The sequence below is a fragment of the Medicago truncatula genome, chromosome 5 (genome assembly GCF_003473485.1).
Source record: "Medicago truncatula cultivar Jemalong A17 chromosome 5, MtrunA17r5.0-ANR, whole genome shotgun sequence".
In the NCBI taxonomy this organism is placed as follows: domain Eukaryota; kingdom Viridiplantae; phylum Streptophyta; class Magnoliopsida; order Fabales; family Fabaceae; genus Medicago; species Medicago truncatula.
The window spans coordinates 10,726,944-10,746,489 of record NC_053046.1 but is presented as its reverse complement, the minus strand read 5'-3'; the positions used below and the strand labels follow the sequence as shown (position 1 = coordinate 10,746,489).

General features: G+C 32.7%; 2 protein-coding genes and 1 pseudogene across 2 annotated transcripts; all 3 read left to right on the top strand.

Moving 5' to 3' along the window:
- The first annotated feature begins 5,011 nt into the window (after positions 1–5,011).
- On the top strand, positions 5,012–6,449 carry LOC112422020 (putative receptor-like protein kinase At3g47110). Its single transcript, XM_039834636.1, has 2 exons — positions 5,012–6,250; positions 6,396–6,449. The coding sequence occupies exons 1-2, from the start codon at positions 5,012–5,014 to the stop codon at positions 6,447–6,449; spliced, it is 1,293 nt and encodes a 430-aa protein (XP_039690570.1).
- Positions 6,450–6,683: 234 nt separating this feature from the next.
- LOC120580620 (probable LRR receptor-like serine/threonine-protein kinase At3g47570) lies at positions 6,684–7,980 on the top strand. The gene is made up of 3 exons (XM_039834635.1): positions 6,684–7,424; positions 7,502–7,858; positions 7,964–7,980. The coding sequence occupies exons 1-3, from the start codon at positions 6,770–6,772 to the stop codon at positions 7,978–7,980; spliced, it is 1,029 nt and encodes a 342-aa protein (XP_039690569.1). The 5' UTR covers positions 6,684–6,769.
- Positions 7,981–9,920: 1,940 nt separating this feature from the next.
- On the top strand, positions 9,921–17,368 carry LOC11411964 (vacuolar sorting protein 18-like; annotated as a pseudogene).
- Positions 17,369–19,546: the final 2,178 nt, after the last annotated feature.

The window sequence follows — 19,546 nt, the reverse complement described above, 5'->3', positions numbered from 1 at the left end:
AAAGGACGCTGAATGTTATTTCCAGAACTATGACTGAGGACTCTGAGGTTCAAGAATTATATCTTTACCGTGATTAGTGTTCATGATTGAGGAAAATTAAGGGAAGAAGAAACAGAGAAATAAGGATGCAGAGAAAAACCAAAAGAAAGTTAAGGCAGAAGAATGAATGAGGAGAAGAAAGGGTGATGAATTGGCTAGGAAAAAAAAAACAAGAATCTATAACAAGATTAATCAGAAAGAACCAAGAAAATCATCCAAGGATGCAACCTAAGAGATACTACCCAGTTTCATCAAAGAAAAGGGAGGATAACAAGCATAAGGCTAATAGAGATTTCGCAGCACAATTGCAACTGCCCTAATTCACACAAAGGTGAGGGATGAAAATATGACTGGAGAAAAACGGGAAAAAATAACAGAATTGTGTGGGGAAGATTAGACTATGGTGAGATGAAGAACGATTGTTTATGGGTGGAGAAGAGAGGAGGTTCGATTCGGATCCACTGAAGTGTTAGTATAGTGGGCTTTCTAAAATAATAAAAGCACTCATATCATAAGGAAAGTATATAGAAGATCATCATGACTAGATGAGTGGTGACCAGTACTAAAACAAAGAGAAGTTATTGTTTGGAAAGTTGGAAAAAGTTAATATAAGAAAATATTTTCATACGTCATACTTTTTTTTTTACATCGTATTCATTGTTTAGAAATTAGTAGTGCATGTTACATTTTGCTCAAATTTCTTATAGATGATAATAACTATAAAAAACTTTCTTTCAAAAAAAAAAAAAAAACTATAAAAACACTTGCATTGGAGTAAACATGGCATAGCAAAGGATGGACTTAAACTTAGTGTGCATCAACTATAGAACTAACCCCAAAAAAAAAATATCTCAATCATTGATAAAAAAATTACAAACATTAAATTTATTATTTTATACCATTAATATTTGTATTATTTTTTTTTTGGACAAAATATTTGTGTTATTTTATATTTCAGTTAAAATGTAATTTGTTTTTTATTGTTACGTTTTATGTGTCGTTTATTATTATATATATATATATATATATATATATATATATATATATATATATATATATTATTGTTGTGTATTTTGTATCATTTTAATTTTTTTTATATCTATTTTATTTTTGACAAAAACAAAACGATATTTATTCATTCAAATTGATCGAGTACATCAAATACAAATATCGCTAAAAATGTAAATGGTGAATCTACGAACAAACTCACAACACTCAAGTTAATAACATACAGCGGAAAAATGCCTACAAATAATATGATAAAATCTAAGTCACCGAAATACCCATGCTTTTGGATCTACAACGTTGACGCCCAAATCATTGATTGAATTTTTAAATGACTGAAGTCGATCTTTCAATAGGAACTAAACGAACACCGAGATAAGACACAAAATCAAACGCCGCACAAGACGACAAACAGGACAACGTCGCACTTAATCACAAAACACAAGAAAAAACTTGTTACATGTGAAAAACACTTATTTAGATTGAAAGAAAGAGGAAAAAAGATGTAGAGGGGGTGATTCTAGGTCAAAAAAATGACCTAAAACCACCTCTCCTCGATGAATTTTTTAAATCTATTATTATTTACAATTTGTTTAGGATAAATTTATTAAAATCAATTTTTTTACAACTTTAATAATTGATATTTTTATGTATTTTAATCAAACTAGTTAAATTAACATTAATTTTGAATCAAAACTAATTACAAATAAAAAAAATACTATTCATATAACAAAGAAGCCACCATCTGGAAAACACGAGCCAAAGCCACTACCTATCAACCTAATCTTCAATCTATACAAACTCCATTTCCGAAATAGCACTTTAATCTTTTCGACTATTTTATACACATATTTTTTTTTTTCTTCAGTTCTTGTCATCCTTATCATCCAAATGGTTGGGTGCCAAAATTAACGAAAAACTTTTGTCTTCTTATTTAAAGCGACACCCATGCAATATTCGAATTGAACAGATGAGTTTGGGGGGTAATAAACTCCACACCAATCCATCGAACCACCTTTGACCACACTTGTGCGACTACATCACAATGAAGAAAAAGATGAAGAGTTGTTTCCTCTCCCATTCGCGCAAAAAAAAAAAAAAAATCTTTATAAACTTCTAGTGAGATAAATTAGTGTGCTGAATAGAGTAGATTTCTTGTACCCACATGCTTTATTCCTTGTTTATTTCATGGTTGAATATAGGGGTAGGTCTAAAACTGCCTAAAACTGTCATTTCTCTACGTTTCTGGAGTTGAAAATAGGAGGTAGGACTAAAACTGCAAAAAACATGATAGTTTAGGACGATTTTGTTCGATTTGAAAGAGACAAGACCATTTTCGTGAGCTGGTCAAAATGTGAGGACCAAAAATGTAATTAAGCATATTTTAAAAAGAGATATATAATGTCCTTAAAAAAAATGTTATTATTATGAACTAGCGAAAAGACGTGAACTTACATGCCCTTCTTTCTGTTATTTTTATTGCGCTAAGGTTTGATAATTATGAATAGTATTTTTTTTTATGAAATTTTGATTTTGATTAAAACTAAAAATATTAATGTTTGTTGCTTTCATGCACGGTTTGAAGTTGATTTGGGAGAAAGGGCACCGAAATGTGGTTTGTAATTCTGATTCCCTCCACGCTATAAACTTAATTCAAGCTCCCCTCAATGATTGGCGTGTTTATGCCACTATCATAAGAAATGTTAGGGATCTCCTTAATCTCCCTTGGAATGTGCAGTTGACTCACACCCTCCGAGAGGCTAATGCGTGTGCAGATTTTCTAGCTAATCATGGTACCATTCACGATTCTTCTTGGTGCAGCTTGGAGAACCCCATCTCGGGTTTGGAAGATTTACTTCTTGCTGATGCTTCTAGAGTACAGTTCTTAAGGCTGTAGCCTAGTTTTTTCCTCTTTTTCTTTTTCTTTTCTTTTTCTCCTTCTACCAAAAAAAAACTAAATTATTATTTATTTTAATGATACCAAAAAAAATGAATTTCACCATGACAAAAAAATGGAGAGAAAATGTAATGTTTTATTAAGATTTACTGCAAATAATAAGATTTATCTTTGGCTCGGGTCTATATTAAACACTTTCTGTCTCATAATAAGTGTACTTTTTTTAAGGGGATAATAAGTGCTACTTATTTAATGTATTTCTTTGTTTTAAGTAATTGCCTTTTTTTTTCTTTTCTAAACAGGGAGTAAGGACAGACATCAAGAGGAAATATCGACATCCTAACTAGGTTGGTGCTTCGAGAAACCTCCGTCCTATGCTGCTAAACTCTAAAATTTTATTAAAAAAGGGAAAAATATATACAAGAAGAAAGGGGGGACTAGGCGAAAAACCTCAAAGAAAAAAACAAATAGAAAAATGCCTGAGCAAACAACAACATACTATGTGAATTTGCAATTAAGCAAACTAATAAACGAACAACGGCTTATGTGACAAAAATAAATTTTTAACGCAATTCTTGTATTCGAATTGCCAAACCACATTCCAATATAATAAATTCATTGGGCAGATGGAGGAGGATCACCCGTTGCATAGGTTCTATAAGGCGACTTTCACAAGATTTTTTTCACCGTTTGCTTCTGTTTTTTGGTTAAGACTTGTGTAAATCCCTCGTCTGTAGTCCTTTGATCATATTCTCGAATTCTTGCTCATAATTCCAAATCATGCTGGATGTTCTTGTTACTGTGAACCTCTTGATGCTGACCAAGTGTTGAACTAATCTGAACTGGCTGAATATGTTGGTCCTTTGCAATCTGCACCTATGTATCATCATGGACAGATGTTTTTGCAGTTTTCACTTCTAAGTTGTCGATTTGCGCCGTTGTATGGGCATCAATTAGCTGGGGTAGTGGTGATGGACTTCGCTCCCTATCTGTAACGACAATATCAGCATCTGAAATGTCATGCATGTCATCGTGCTCTACAAAAGATGACACTTCAGCTGAGGCACTTTTCAATAGTAAATCTTCCAGGACATCCATTTCTTTTTGTAACACCAGATCCACCAGATCATCCGGACCAACCATGATTTTGCGACCATCTGGAAAATTCGAGACCAAAGAGAGAACTGGTTGCACATCATTATTCGGAAGCAGGGGCCTGACAATTTCATGAGAAACATTCTGGAGTGACATGTGAAAGGTAGTACCAGACAATTGTCACTTTATAAATTATTTTTTCCACTAATATATTTTCTTGATAGTGTACTCAACTAATTATTTCAAGAGAAATTTTATTATGGTCACATGACCAAATAAAAAGTGTTTGGTCACAAACACATAAAGAAATATTTTTTTTAATAGTAAAGAGAAAATTGATAAAAAAAAATGATTGAATATTTTAAGGACCATTTTTTTATGTGTGTGTCCAAACACTATTAATTTGGTCTTATGACCATGGAAGAATACCTCTTATTTCAATCCTCTATACATATATTTGAGGATCACTAAAATGAACAAATAAACATGGCATATCAAAATCATGTTCAAAGGAAAAGTTACACAGGGCAGGTTGAATCATATATTTAAAAACATATTTATTTATTACAATTAATTAAAAAGCAAATTGCGACTACAACTACAAATACTTTAAAGTTTATGTCACAGTCAGCATTAGCTATTGCCAACAGTATTTAAATGCATGCTTGCCTCCTCTCAATTCCCACAAAACTAAATAGCATAAAACACACAAACTTTCTTCTAAACCAAATGAAGTCTTTTTCTTTGTTGTCATCTACACTTTTATACCTTCATCTTCTTTTTCTTTTTACCTTAAATTTAATAATGTGGTTTGGCACAAACAAAATTGTGGCAGTGGCTGCATTAGGTAACCAAACAGATCATTTAGCATTGCTCAAATTCAAAGAATGAATAACCAGTGATCCATATGAAGCTCTTGAATCTTGGAATTCTTCCATCCACTTCTGCAAGTGGCATGGAATCACATGCAGCCCCATGCATGAAAGAGTTACAGAGTTGAACCTAGGAGGATATCTGTTACATGGATCTTTATCTCCCCATGTTGGCAATCTCTCCTTTTTGATAAACCTCAATCTTATAAACAACAGCTTCTTTGGAGAAATTCCACATGAGTTGGGCAAGTTGCTACAATTGCAACAACTTTATCTTAACAATAACTCTTTTGCAGGTAAAATTCCTACAAACCTGACGTATTGCTCCAATCTCAAAGAGTTATCCTTGCAAGGGAATAAGCTCATTGGCAAATTACCAGTAGAAGTTGGCTCTTTGAAAAGGCTTCAAATTCTGGCCATTGGAAAAAACAATTTAACTGGAGGAATCCCTTCATTCATGGGAAATCTTTCATGTTTATGGGGACTTTCGGTTCCTTATAACAACTTAGACGGAGTTATTCCACCAGAAATATGTCGTCTCAAAAACTTGACAATTTTATATGCAGATCCTAACAATTTGTCTGGTATAATTCCTTCTTGTTTTTACAATATCTCATCACTCATTAAACTCTCGCTGACATCGAATAAGATTCTTGGCTCGCTTCCATCTAACATGTTCCACACCCTCTTTAATCTCCAATATATTGCAATTGGGCGGAATCAAATCTCTGGTCCAATCCCCATTTCCATAGAAAAAGCTCATGGCCTAACATTAGTTGATTTTGGTACAAACAATTTGGTTGGACAAGTTCCAAGTATAGGGGAGTTACAAAATCTTCGATTTCTAAATTTGCAATCAAACAATTTAGGTGAAAACTCAACCAAAGAATTGGTGTTTTTAAATTCGTTGGCAAACTGTACTAAACTAGAATTGATTTCTATATATAATAATAGTTTTGGAGGTAATTTTCCAAATTCCTTGGGAAATTTATCCACTCAATTTAGTGTACTAGATCTTGGGGTAAATCATATATCAGGAAAAATTCCGGCAGAATTAGGATACTTAGTTGGCTTAACTGTCTTGTCCATGGGATTTAACCACTTTGAAGGAATTATTCCAACTACTTTTGGGAACTTCCAAAAGATGCAGAAATTACTTTTGGGTGGAAACAAGTTGTCAGGAGATATGCCACCCTTTATAGGAAATCTCAGTCAATTGTTTGATTTACGATTAGAACTTAATATGTTTCAAGGGAATATTCCTCCAAGTATAGGAAACTGTCAAAATTTACAATATCTAGATCTTTCTCATAATAGGTTTAGTGGAACCATACCTGTAGAGGTTTTTAATCTTTTTTATTTATCAAAAATATTGGACTTGTCACATAACTCTTTGAGTGGTAGCTTACCAAGAGAAGTGAGTATGTTAAAAAATATTCCTGGAACCATTGGTGAATGCATGAGCTTGGAATATCTTCATTTGGAAGGGAACTCCATCAATGGAACAATACCATCCTCTTTGGCTTCTCTCAAGGCTTTAAGATATTTAGACCTTTCAAGAAATCAATTGTACGGACCAATTCCTGATGTTATGCAGAAAATCTATGGTTTAGAACACTTGAATGTTTCTTTTAACATGTTGGAAGGTGAGGTACCAACAGATGGTGTTTTTGCAAATGCATCCCATATAGACATGATTGGAAACTATAAGCTTTGTGGAGGTATTTCAGAGTTGCATCTACCATCATGCCCTATCAAGGGTAGTAAGAGTGCAAAAAAACATAATTTCAAGTTGATAGCAGTGATATTTAGTGTGATTTTTTTTTTGCTCATACTTTCATTTGTTATTTCTATCTGCTGGATGAGGAAGAGAAACCAAAAACCATCCTTTGATTCACCAACTATTGATCAACTAGCTAAGGTTTCATATCAAGACTTACACCGAGGAACCGATGGGTTCTCAGAAAGAAACTTGATTGGATCAGGAAGTTTTGGTTCTGTGTACAAAGGAAATCTTGTGTCAGAAGACAATGTTGTTGCCGTAAAGGTCTTGAACCTCAAAAAGAAGGGAGCTCACAAGAGTTTCATTGTTGAATGTAATGCACTAAAAAATATCAGACACCGAAATCTAGTGAAGATATTAACATGTTGTTCTAGTACAGATTACAAAGGTCAAACTTTTAAAGCTCTAGTTTTTGATTACATGAAAAATGGAAGCTTAGAACAATGGTTGCATCTTGAGATTTTAAATGCAGATCATCCAAGAACATTGGACCTTGGTCATAGATTAAACATCATGATCGATGTCGCCACTGCATTACATTATCTTCACCAAGAATGTGAACAATTAATCATTCATTGTGATCTTAAGCCAAGCAATGTCCTTCTTGATGATGACATGGTTGCTCATGTGACTGATTTTGGCATAGCAAAACTTGTCTCGGATATTGGCATTACCTCTGATAAGGATACCAGTACAGTTGGAATAAAAGGGAGCATTGGCTATGCTCCCCCAGGTATTTTTTAAACTCATGAACCTAACTCAATAATTTACTAGTGGCATTGTATTAATAGCTTTTGCTACATGTTTCAGAGTATGGAATGGGTTCTGAAGTGTCCACATGTGGTGACATGTATAGCTTTGGAATCCTTATGTTGGAAATGCTTACCGGTAGAAGACCCACTGATGAATTTTTTCAAGATGGTCAAAATCTGCATAACTTTGTTGCATCTTCATTTCCTGACAATCTTATAAAGATTTTGGATCCACATCTTGTATCAAGAGATGCAGAAGATGGAAGCATAGAGAATCTTATTCCTGCGGTAAATGAATGCTTAGTTTCTCTTTTCAGGATTGGACTTGTTTGTACAATGGAATCACCGATAGAAAGAATGAATATTATGGATGTCACTAGAGAGCTCAACATAATCAGAAAGACATTTCTCTCTGGTGAGCTAAAGTAGAATTTATATATGCTTTATTTGAATAATAACTAACTCTATAATTGCTTATGGAATTATAATTTGATCTTTATCATCTTATTGTGCATTTCAGGTGTTCACACTCATTAGTTATTGAATCAGAACCAAATTTCTATGGTCATTTATGGAAAGAGAATTATATTAAGCATGGTGCACTGTTGTTATGAAACTGAATAGTCTAGCTGGAAGCACATGTGGCAATGCTTAATTAACTAATTTGTAATTCAGTGAATTCAGATAGCAGTGTGATTGTGTTGAGTGTAGATTTGCATGCATTCTACAACTTGATATAAATAATGTTATACTGTTTTTCAATAAAGTGAGAATCGATGCTTCTCCCATGTTTATTTTCATTTCTTTGTCGTGTATTTCTATTTTTATAAGAATTGTCATTGTATAGTTAAATTGCAGGTGCAAAATTGTTCCATGTATTTATGAATTTTGATCAAAATAGAAATGAAGTTCTTAGGACTGATCTAACACCTCCCAAGATGATATCAAATTTTGTTGAATCGAATGTTTGAATATATGTTAGAGGGACATGAAAAATGTGAGATTATTTTTTCTACAAATAATCTCACATTTTATATTAATTACTCTTTTTTTTTGTTACATTTTATATTAATTACTCTACATCAACGTATTGATTTTTTTTGGTAAACAAAGAGAGATGATTTTTATTAACCAAAATCAGTTATTGCAAGTTATATGACATCAAGAACCACAACAAAGAAATAAGAGCTAATCTCAAACAAAACAAGAATAGCCCACAACCTCACAATCTTGGTATTAGGCTCTTCATTTGTTTAGTTTTCAAACCTCTAATGTAAATAATCTCTTTGATTTGGTTAAGGGGCTCCTGAGCTGATTAATGATTGTTTTGAAAGATTATAACAAACATTTCTTCCAAATCATTTATTGAGTGTAGCTCAAAACCATTATACTCATTTGATGAGTATCATTGTTCCTGTTGCAGATGCATCACAGACTGAAAGTTACTAGCATTAAAGTTTATCTTACTCCATTGCATTGCACCCTTCCAAATAACCTCATAATACTCACAAGCGAAGAAAAGATGAAAATGGAATTCATTCTCCTTTTCACACTAAATGCATGATTGGTCATATTGTATTTCAAATTTACTCAGTATGTCTCACAAGTTGGCAATCTACCATATATAGCTTGTCTAATAACAAACAATCATTTTGGAGGAGTAAGGTTATTACATGTCAATTTCTTCTAATAAACTTGACAAAATCACATCCGAAAGCATTATACATTCGCTTAATAGAGAAGTGAGCTTGTCGTAACTCGTAAGACATTTCAATTGAAATTTGATTTTTTTTTTTTGCTACATCAAAAGCTTTTTTCACTACCCACGAAGGTACTTCCAAGAGTAGTATATTCCTCCCTTTTTTTGTAAAATTCATGAACCAACTTCATCCATAAGACATCCTTCTTATTGGCCAAGTTCCAAAATTGTTTACAGAGTGCAACTTGGTTCCAACGCTTCAAATTTATAACATTATCGAATGAAAATGATTGGTTATATTTGAAACATTTTTTTAAAGGATTATATTCGAAACATATCAAGTAGTAATAATAAAGATTAGATTAATGCAATATACCAAACAGGCAAGTAAATGCAAGAAATCTGGAGGCTGAAAATTCCCTTGATTTTTACTATTTTCCACATTCTGTGTATTCCATTCTAAGACTTCATTATATTGCCTCTCTTTCAGTGAGTTGCATTTTTACATTAAGCAACGAAGAGCTGTACATTTTGCATGGCTCTCTGGAGCTGGCATTTATCATGGTGGCGTAAATTTTGGAGGGCAACATAGGTAATATCTGTTAAATCTACATTGGATTAGTTTAGAATATGCTCATTATGTGGCTGTGGTTCTGCGAATCTCATTTCAGAGCATGCTATTTGTGCTTCATGAGTGGTTCTAGATGTTGTTTTTTGTTAAATCCTTCCGTATTGTTTGTTCTTAGGAACTTATTTACCTTTATTTCTAATATTTTAACTACTTGATGGAACTTCAATTGGAAATGGAAATTTTATTGAAAACAAGGCTCTTTTGAAATACTCCAAGTTGTCTGAAGGAGTTGAAGCAGTTAAACCAAGTTCAATCGCATTGTCTGAATTCCATTTCCTGCTGCTTTTAGAGAATAAGGTCAAGGTGTGTATGCACTTATCTATCACTGTTTTGTTTGCATCATGGTGCTGTGCACAATATCTTTTTGAGTTAACATTTGCTTCCTAAATTGTTTGAACATAGGTCGTAAATAGAATTAGCGAGAACATCATTGAAGAACTTCAGTTTGACAAAACTTCTGATTCAGCAGCAAAGGGTATTATTGGATTGTGTAGTGATGCCACGGCTGGTTTATTCTATGCGTATGATCAAAACTCCATCTTTCAGGTTTGTGTTCTCCAACTACTACATCCTTCTGTATTTTAGATCCAACTGTCTTGGTTGTGATCAATGCTGCTGAATTTGTTAATAGGTGTCAATCAATGATGAGGGTCGAGATATGTGGAAAGTGTATCTTGACATGAACGAATATGCTGCTGCTTTAGCAAATTGTCGCGACCCTTTTCAAAGGGACCAAGTATATTTAGTGCAGGTAACATTCATTTGAATTTATTGTGAGTTGATATGGTTTGTTTGGCAACATAAATTCAAGTTTTTTTGTTTACAATAATGCTGTGGTTTAGTTTTTGACTAGCATAGTTTATGGTGCAGGCTGAAGCTGCGTTCCTCTAAAGATTATTTTAGAGCCTCATCTTTCTATGCCAAAGTAAATTCTCTTTTTAAGTTCACTATTTTGGTGTATTTAGTAAATGCTTTTTGCGCTGAAGACATATGCCTATCATGCTCTCAACTCTCAAGTAGTAATACTTGGGAATTTGATATTATATAATCTAAAAGATAAAAACAACTGACAGAAATATCAAATATGTTTTGCAGATCAATTATATTTTATCATTTGAGGAGGTCACTTTGAAGTTCATCAGTGCTGGCGAACAGGTGCTTTTCATGTTTCTGGCTTTCTAAGCTTTATGAAATTGAAGAGAGAGTTATTTTTCATTCCAGAAATCATTGGTGTTCATTTCCAGAAAAAGTTTGTTTAATGTTGTTTGTTACAGGCTTCTTTTATATCTGAAGCATTTGTGTGTATGATAAGTGGAAACTCAAATGATTTTCATATGTGCGTTTAATCTGAAGCATCCTTCTTTTAAATCTAATGCTTCCTTATGCAAATTGATTTGAATTGGCGAACCTTGTTTTCAAAATTTCTGGAGTTAACATTTGGCTTGTGCATATGCAAATTCATTAGTTTCTCTTCTTATTTGCAGGATGCTTTGAGGACTTTCTTATTGCGGAAGCTTGATAATTTAGAAAAGGATGATAAATGCCAAATAACAATGATATCCACATGGGCAACTGAGTTATACCTGGACAAGGTTCTACTGTGAGCTTACACTTGATAGGAAAATTGTTTACCACTTTTATTCATTTATCTTTCTTTCTGTGAATAATTGCATGAATAATGATAAAATCTTATGTACACTTCAAAGTTGGAATAGAAGGGTGCTTATTTCTGTACTTGTATGACCTGGAATTCCATATATTTTGTGAAGCATTTTTAACTTTATTATTTCCTTTATTTGGAATTGTTGCATGGAATGTAAAGTTTAGCGTACAGTAGAAGATAAACTTGTTGTTTCTAAGGAAGGAATAAATTAACTCTATGACTTTGGGAAATTAAAGTATTACATCAGTTGTATTTTGTATCCCTTTAGTTGTGAGATGTTTTATGCATGCTCATTAATTTTAGTTTATATTTTGATCTGTAGATAAACCGACTGCTTTTAGAAGATGATTCTTCTTTGGAGAATAGCGATTCAGAGTATCAATCAATTATTAAAGAGTTTCGTGCTTTTCTCAGTGACAGCAAGGATGTATTGGATGAAGCAACTACAATGAAACTTTTAGAAAGGTAGTAGCTGCCACTTGCTATGCCTGACTTCAATTTTTAGTGCATGCTTGTTTTCTTCAATTATATTTATACAGTTCTGGTTTCTTGTATATGAAATAATCTCAACCACAAATTACTTCATTTACTACTCAATTTGACAAATAGATGTAGGAAAGATAAAGGGTATGCTTCTAAGGTAGATTAGGAGACCACGATCTTTGGTACATCATCAATATATGTATATGCTGACAAATGTTATTTAGCTGTTGGTCAAACTTATAAACCTTGTCATTCATAACATTGTATTTTATTGCTTTTCATATTAATAAAAAAAGAAGGCATATTCCAGTTTACTCTAAGGTTTATTTCCGCGACGTTTAAAATTTTAGTTTAAGTTAGTTATATACAGTCATTTAATCTGTATAAAATTCTGCTTTTGCAATTTTGGACAGTTATGGAAGGGTTGAAGAAACGGTATATTTTGCTAGCTTAAAAGGGCAGTATGAGATTGTAGTTCACCATTACATTCAGGTGCTCTGATTCCACTTATGCCTTATATGCTTACTAGAGACTTTCATTTCCAGATCTATGTTACTTTATTGGCAGGGGCGGAGCCACACACAAGGTTGTGTGGGCTCCTGCCTGCACAAAATTTTAATTTTTTTTTAATACTATTGATACTTGTAATCTACTAAAAAATTATGATAGATGCTAATGATGACTTATCATCGACCTAAAAAATGAGTATTATTTCTTTGTATGCAAGAGCTTAAAAATATTATGGAGGTTGCGGACCCTTTCAATTTTCATGGAGGAGTTTTATTTGTTGTTTCAATAAATTGTGGTACGGTGGTAGTAGGCAACCGTATTGAATGAACTACAAATTAGAAAGCTAGCATGATAAGAAATTGAAATTCATGGAAGCAGATGAAGAAGAAGTGGGAAGTTAATATCACTTCCTTTGTTTTCTGTTTTTTTTTTTTTTTTTTTATATATATTTTAATTTCAATTAATATAAATATTAGCAAGATGATAGGGAAGCCACCTCATATAAATTGCCAACTCAGCATAAAATTGGGAGGGGGACTACGAATTAAGAAAGATAATAAATTAAGGGTCAAAATTGTTATAAAAAATCTGGGGCTAAAATCACACAATTAAATAAATTTGTGTTACTAAAAGTGTAATTAAACCTAGTTACTTATATAGAGAGTGATTTTTTTTTTTTGGCACAAAGAGAGCGATTTCCACCACAAAAAAGAGAGAGAGATATATCATATATGTTTTTATTGAGATTGAAAATGAGAAAATTATTCAATATTTTTAAAATATGGCAAATCGTAAAGAATAATCGTGATGTATATTTCTACTTTAAAAAATGAAATGTAATATATATTTATGCTACAAATTATATATGATATGCCCCCACTATTCCTAATTTCTTGCTCCGCTTATTGGAATATACTATCTGACTAGGCCGTTTCTCTTTTGTTGTTCTTTCTATTTTGTTCATTCTTGATTCAACAAGGAGAAGCAAAAAGAGCACTGGAAGTGCTTCAGAAACCTTCTGTGTCTGTAGACCTTCAGGTAAGGTTCAGCCACAGGGATTTGGGATATGATAATATTTTGGTTTCTATTCTATCTGGTTCTTCCTGAGTTTTTAATGCTATTATTTTGTTTGGGACGAACCTTCTCAATCTCTTTGGACTAATATAATATACAATTATCAATATTGATTGTCCTGTGCAGTATAAATTTGCGCCAGACCTTATTGCTCTCGATGCATATGAAACTGTGGAGTCATGGATGACTACAAAGAATTTGAACCCAAGGAAACTGATTCCTGCAATGATGCGTTATTCAAGTGAACCTCATGCAAAGTACTGCATATTCAGAATTGCATTTTCAATCTTTCAAATGTTTAATTCAGAAATGATGAGTTCATGAATTCTTTTTTATTATACCTACTGTTTTAAAATGCAGGAATGAGACGCACGAAGTCATTAAATATCTTGAATTTTGTGTTCATAAATTGCATAATGAAGATCCTGGTGTTCATAACCTGCTGCTTTCTTTATATGCAAAGCAGGTTGAGTGGTTTTCTTTCACATTCCTATTGTATTGTACTGTTGTGCATAAAATATATATGCTCCTTCCATCCCTTTATAAGACTCCTTTAATTCATTCACACTATCTTTGTTGCTAAATACAGGACACCCTATTGGAAATTTTATTTGTCCATTTTTATGGGATTCTCTTCAAATTGTCAATTGCATTAATTCTTTCTTGACCAAATCATAATTCTTTCTTGACCAAATCACCCATAATTATTTTACCTCTTTTTCTGTAAACAATAAATATCTTGATTTATGTATTTTGGTCTGTGTTTAAGTTGTTTCCATTTTTATCTACTCAGGAGGATGATAGTTCACTTCTACGATTCCTAGAATGTAAATTTGGAAAAGGACCAGAAAATGGTCCCGAATTCTTCTATGATCCCAAGTATGCTTTACGTCTTTGCCTCAAGGAAAAACGAATGCGTGCATGTGTTCATATATACAGCATGATGTCTATGCATGAAGAAGCCGTTGCTCTTGCCCTACAGGTGAGACTAATACAGTTATTATGTTCCTATTTACCACTGCATTAATACTCTAAAAGAGGTAATACTGTAGAAATACCTTCTTTACATCATTTGTAATCACTTGTACCTTAGGGGGTTGCTGCAAGAATAACGAATTCTATTCAATGGTATTAACTTTTTATGCATTAAAACTCTTAAGTTACGGAATAATTCATTGATGAGGCCCAAAAGTACACCTTTTTGTGGTTTTTTTTTTTTATCCCTAATACATTAATGGTTGCCGAATCTTAAAGCTTGGAATCATTTTGCAGTTTTATAGAATATAAACTTCTCCTAGAGCCAGGGTTTGAAAAGTAGTAGAAGACATCCAGTTAAAAGTGCCTTAAGTTGGTTATCTATACTTGGTAATTGTGGCTTTATGTTTTTGAAAATGACTTTTAAGTTGTTTCTCTATACTAGGTTGATCCAGAGTTAGCTATGGCTGAAGCCGATAAGGTTGAAGATGAAGATTTAAGAAAGAAGCTCTGGCTCATGATTGCCAAACATGTTGTTGAACAAGAAAAAGGAACCAAGAGGGAAAACATAAGGATGGCAATTGCATTTCTTAAAGAAACGGATGGCATGCTGAAGATTGAGGATATATTACCGTTTTTTCCAGATTTTGCCCTGATTGATGACTTCAAGGTACATTTATTTTTTCTTAGTTTTCCGTCTCGATTAACTATATTCAACTCTGTTCAGTTTTCAAGGTATATCAACGATAGTTACTAGCTCATTTTTTATTGGTTATTATCTGTTTCCATGTAAATAAAATAGCATGGCTTCCTTTCATAATATTATCTGTTCATTTGTTGTTTATCTGAATTTATGCAGGAAGCGATCTGCTCATCACTGGAAGATTACAACAAGCAAATTGAACAGTTGAAGGAAGAGATGAATGACACAACCCATGGGGCTGACAACATCAGAAATGATATCAGGGCACTTGCTCAAAGATGCACTGTTATTGATCGTGATGAGGAATGTGGGGTATTGATCTTCCTGATATACATTTGACAAAGTTGCACCATCGTTGTTCAGTTTTTTATTTGTGGCTGTGTACCACAACTATGTTAAGATCAACCTGCTTTGCTTTTAATCATTAGATACACTGTTTTACTTGTTTTTATGAATCTGTGGTTGAGGTGATTGTTAATCTGACTCCCTAGGTATGTCGGCGAAAGATTCTAAATGCTGGTAGGGAGTTTGGCATAGGTTGTGGTTATACATCAGTAGGACAAATGGCTCCATTTTATGTCTTTCCGTGCGGACATGCCTTCCACACACAATGCCTTATTGCCCATGTGACTCGTTGTACAGTTGAGACCCATGTGAGTACACAAATCGTTTCTCCTACTTTCATCACATCTCTTTATGAATATCTCTTGTGTATGCTACCTGAAAGTTCATTGTTCTCAGTAGCACCTTCATACTTTTTTGATCAAAATCAACAAGTTTAAATGTAAGTGCGAATGTAACTAAGTTGAAAGGGCACACTGATCCTATGTCTAGCTGTTAATATAAAAGATTTAGATAGTTTGAGAGGGTTTCTTTGTTGAATAAAGTTTATTAACATGACACAAACATACAATAGTCGAGCACGAGCAAAAAAATGCTGTTTGGATCTTTGGATTTGACTTCAGCATGATGTTTACGTATATAGAATATGAATCATCATCTGAGCTATATACCAACTTTGGGTTGCAAGTAGCAATATACTAGAGGGCCACCTATAGTATTTGGCCACCTCAATGGCTTCTAAGAATGTAAGGTTTATATCTACAAATGTAATTGGTAGTTTTAAGTACTTACCTATGTATGGTCATGTATTAACAATATAGTTAGCAGGGGGTTGGATAACTCAACTGCTTTAAGCTAAGGGATAAGGAGTTTGAGGTTCTGAGTTTAAACCCGGACGAAGGAGAAAAATTAATCTAACAAGTAACAACTAATAACATTTGTCATTCATTATTTTTTATTTTTTGAATTAACAATATAGTTAGCTTTTTGTATCTTAAAGTTGTATTCAAATATAACGATTTTGACAGAATCCTGTTTGCATGTCCTTGTCACCACCTCAAACTATTATTATTATCTCCAACATCCTCATTTAAATAAATTCTTTTCGTAAATTGTTCAGGCTGAGTATATTCTGGATCTACAGAAGCAACTTACCTTGATAAGCAGTGAAACAAGCAGAGAATCCAATGGCAATCTTGCTTCAGAGGGGTCCATTCCTAGCACGACCTCTGTAGATAAGGTTTGTTCTGAACTTATTTTCATGCATGTGACTTTTATCACTCTGTACTGCATTTTACCTGCATTGAAGTTTTAGCTGCAAATTTATTTTACCTCTCAGTATTACAAGTTAATTAAGCATGAAATGTGGTGTTAAATGCTGATGCTTCACGAATTTATAACACGTCACAAATTGATGGCAGCTCCGATCGCAACTAGATGATGCTATAGCTAGTGAATGCCCATTTTGCGGTGACTTGATGATCCGAGAGATTTCTTTGCCATTTATCCTTCCTGAGGAGGAGCAGCATGTGCTATCATGGGATTTAAAACCAAACGTTGGAAGCCAGAGAAATATCCCATTATCTGTCTGATTTGCTGTGTGAAAAATCTTCGTTCATCTATGTACCATAAACACAGTTGTTTGCAGTGTGTCTTGTTTTGATATTTCAATTCATTTTATTTTTGAAGTCACAATTTTCCTTTTTATTTTGCGTTGGCTTTCTGATTGCCATAGAAAGCATTTGTACCCTAATCCCTACTGTAAATCCTGTATTTAAATGTAATTTATAGTTGCATACAATTTTGACCCTACAAAGCATTCTCCACTGTTGATTTAGCTTCTCAGCTATGTTAGTGTTCTGACTGTATTTGCGTTCTTTCTTATTTGTATTCGCTTCCATTTTTCAACAAATTGGATTATAATGTTTTCAATATTAATTGCATTATAATTTTTTTATAAACTTAAACTCAGGATAAGGCCTTAATGGTGTAACATGATGACTATATCAATCTCTTTGGTGGAACAAACACCTCAAAAGATCAATCCCTCTAAACAAATTGTTTGATAATTACGAAGACAAAATTCTACTCATCAAGATACAACAAAGTAACATTCGACAGGTTATCAATGTTGCAAATATGAAAGGCATGTGTGCAAGTACACACAATCTTGACAAGTAGTAAAAGGAAAGTAGAGTCTCGATCCTTGTGGAAATATGGTTTTAATTATTTCAGACCCTAGTGACAAGTAACGAAGATAACATTCTGGTTTTTACCAGTTTAAAAGTAAAATGTGTTTGCATGCTATACCATTCTAGTACGATTTGGCCTTTGAGTTTTTTGCACATCATGATTCTTAGAGGATTATTACTCTTTTGAGGTCATTCATCAAATCAAATTCCATGCAACAAGAATAGATCGAAGCTTCCATATGGACTCGAATTCTATTTCTAGATATTTAACATTGTTATCTAAACAAAGCATTTTCCGTATTTATCCTCTTATGAGCTCAAAGACTAGCAATAAACCCTAAGTGGTCAAAAACAAGTTTTGGAGATTATAGTTAAAACAAATTGTTTAAGTTGAGCTAAATTACACTGCAACATACTAAAATGCAAACTTAAATTATAATCTCATTAACCTTTTTTTTTTTTTTGTAGTGCTCGGGGTTTGAACCCCAGACCTTGCATATTTTATGTATTGTCCCAACCAACTGAGCTCACGAGGATAATCTCATTAACCTTTAACTACATAAAGGTTGAGCTCATAAAGAGGTAGAAAACAAAATTGAATTGTGATGAATCATGAAGGAGTTCATTAAATCAATATTAAATAGAGAAACAGGAGTTATAAGAGAGGAAAATACAAGGCAAAATGACAGTAGCAAGCTTATTTGGATAAACTCATATAGTACACTCTTTTCTTGCTTGAAATCCTCAAGAATTGGCTCCAATGCTCCAAAGTTGATATGGATGAAGATGAACCCTAAATTACAACTTCAGAGCCAAATCTCGGAACCCATCCAAAATTAGATCTAACGCCAAAACCATTTTCAACAAGGCTCCATAAGTTGGATAATAGAGTTCCATCTATATATCTACCAAATAATCCTTTTATAATCACGAGAACCAATACTAATTTTTCTTACGAGAAAGAAATTAACAGTTGGATTCTCCATTAAAAGAAATATAAATAGAATGGTTTTTATTTTTATTTTTTTTGAGCAAAAACCTATGACATAAAACTATGAATCATGCTAACTGTGTCTTAGGGCACAAGTATTTATTTTTGATTTTATTTTTAATAATGTGTCCAAAAAGGAATAAATCAATAAATACAAGTGTACCAATTTTTTTTTAATAAATACAAGTTAAAAGATAAAATTTAAAGCTCTCAAAATTAACAATACACAATTTTGAAGATTTTATTTTTTATTTTAGTTTCTTAACTTGTGTCCTAAACATTTTCCTAAAACTATTGTTATAGCCTTATAGGCATTGAAGTTAATATAAATTTTTAAATATTTTTATGAATACCCTCATAAAAAATTATAAAGCATAAAGTACATTCACAAATGTTAAAAAGACAAGCATTAAATTAGGGATAGAAAAGTCTTTTAAATAAAACTACACCTTAAAAATTGTGACATTTTCTTATAAACATGACATTTTTTTTAATTTTCTTATACATAAAACCAAAAGGAGTAATACGGAAATGCTCTTTAAAGAAAACATGTTTTACGAAACCTTCGCGACACATGTAAAATTTAATTCCTTAATTTTTTGTAACTACAATATGAATGGTTGGTAGGGCTTTATTTTTTGTTTCCATTGCAGTTGACTTTCGTGATGCATTCTTGAGAAATTTTCTCGTGATGTATAATATCACTTTAAATAGTATTTCTTCCGTTTATTTATAAGCGCCGTTTTGGGATAGTAAGATTAAATTAAGAAAATGTATTTTTTGACCTTTTTTTTTCTTTCTATTATGTCGTTATTTTCAACATCTATGAAGTCTTTTACT

What these genes read in the sequence shown, in the direction of transcription:
- LOC112422020 (XM_039834636.1), top strand. Translation starts at nt 5,012, where the DNA reads ATGCATGAAAGAGTTACAGAGTTGAACCTAGGAGGATATCTGTTACAT. An exon ending in GTGGAACCATACCTGTAGAG is followed by an intron (nt 6,251 to 6,395) that starts GTTTTTAATCTT and finishes TTCATTTGGAAG; the next exon opens with GGAACTCCATCAATGGAACA.
- LOC120580620 (XM_039834635.1), top strand. Translation starts at nt 6,770, where the DNA reads ATGAGGAAGAGAAACCAAAAACCATCCTTTGATTCACCAACTATTGAT. An exon ending in CATTGGCTATGCTCCCCCAG is followed by an intron (nt 7,425 to 7,501) that starts GTATTTTTTAAA and finishes TACATGTTTCAG; the next exon opens with AGTATGGAATGGGTTCTGAA.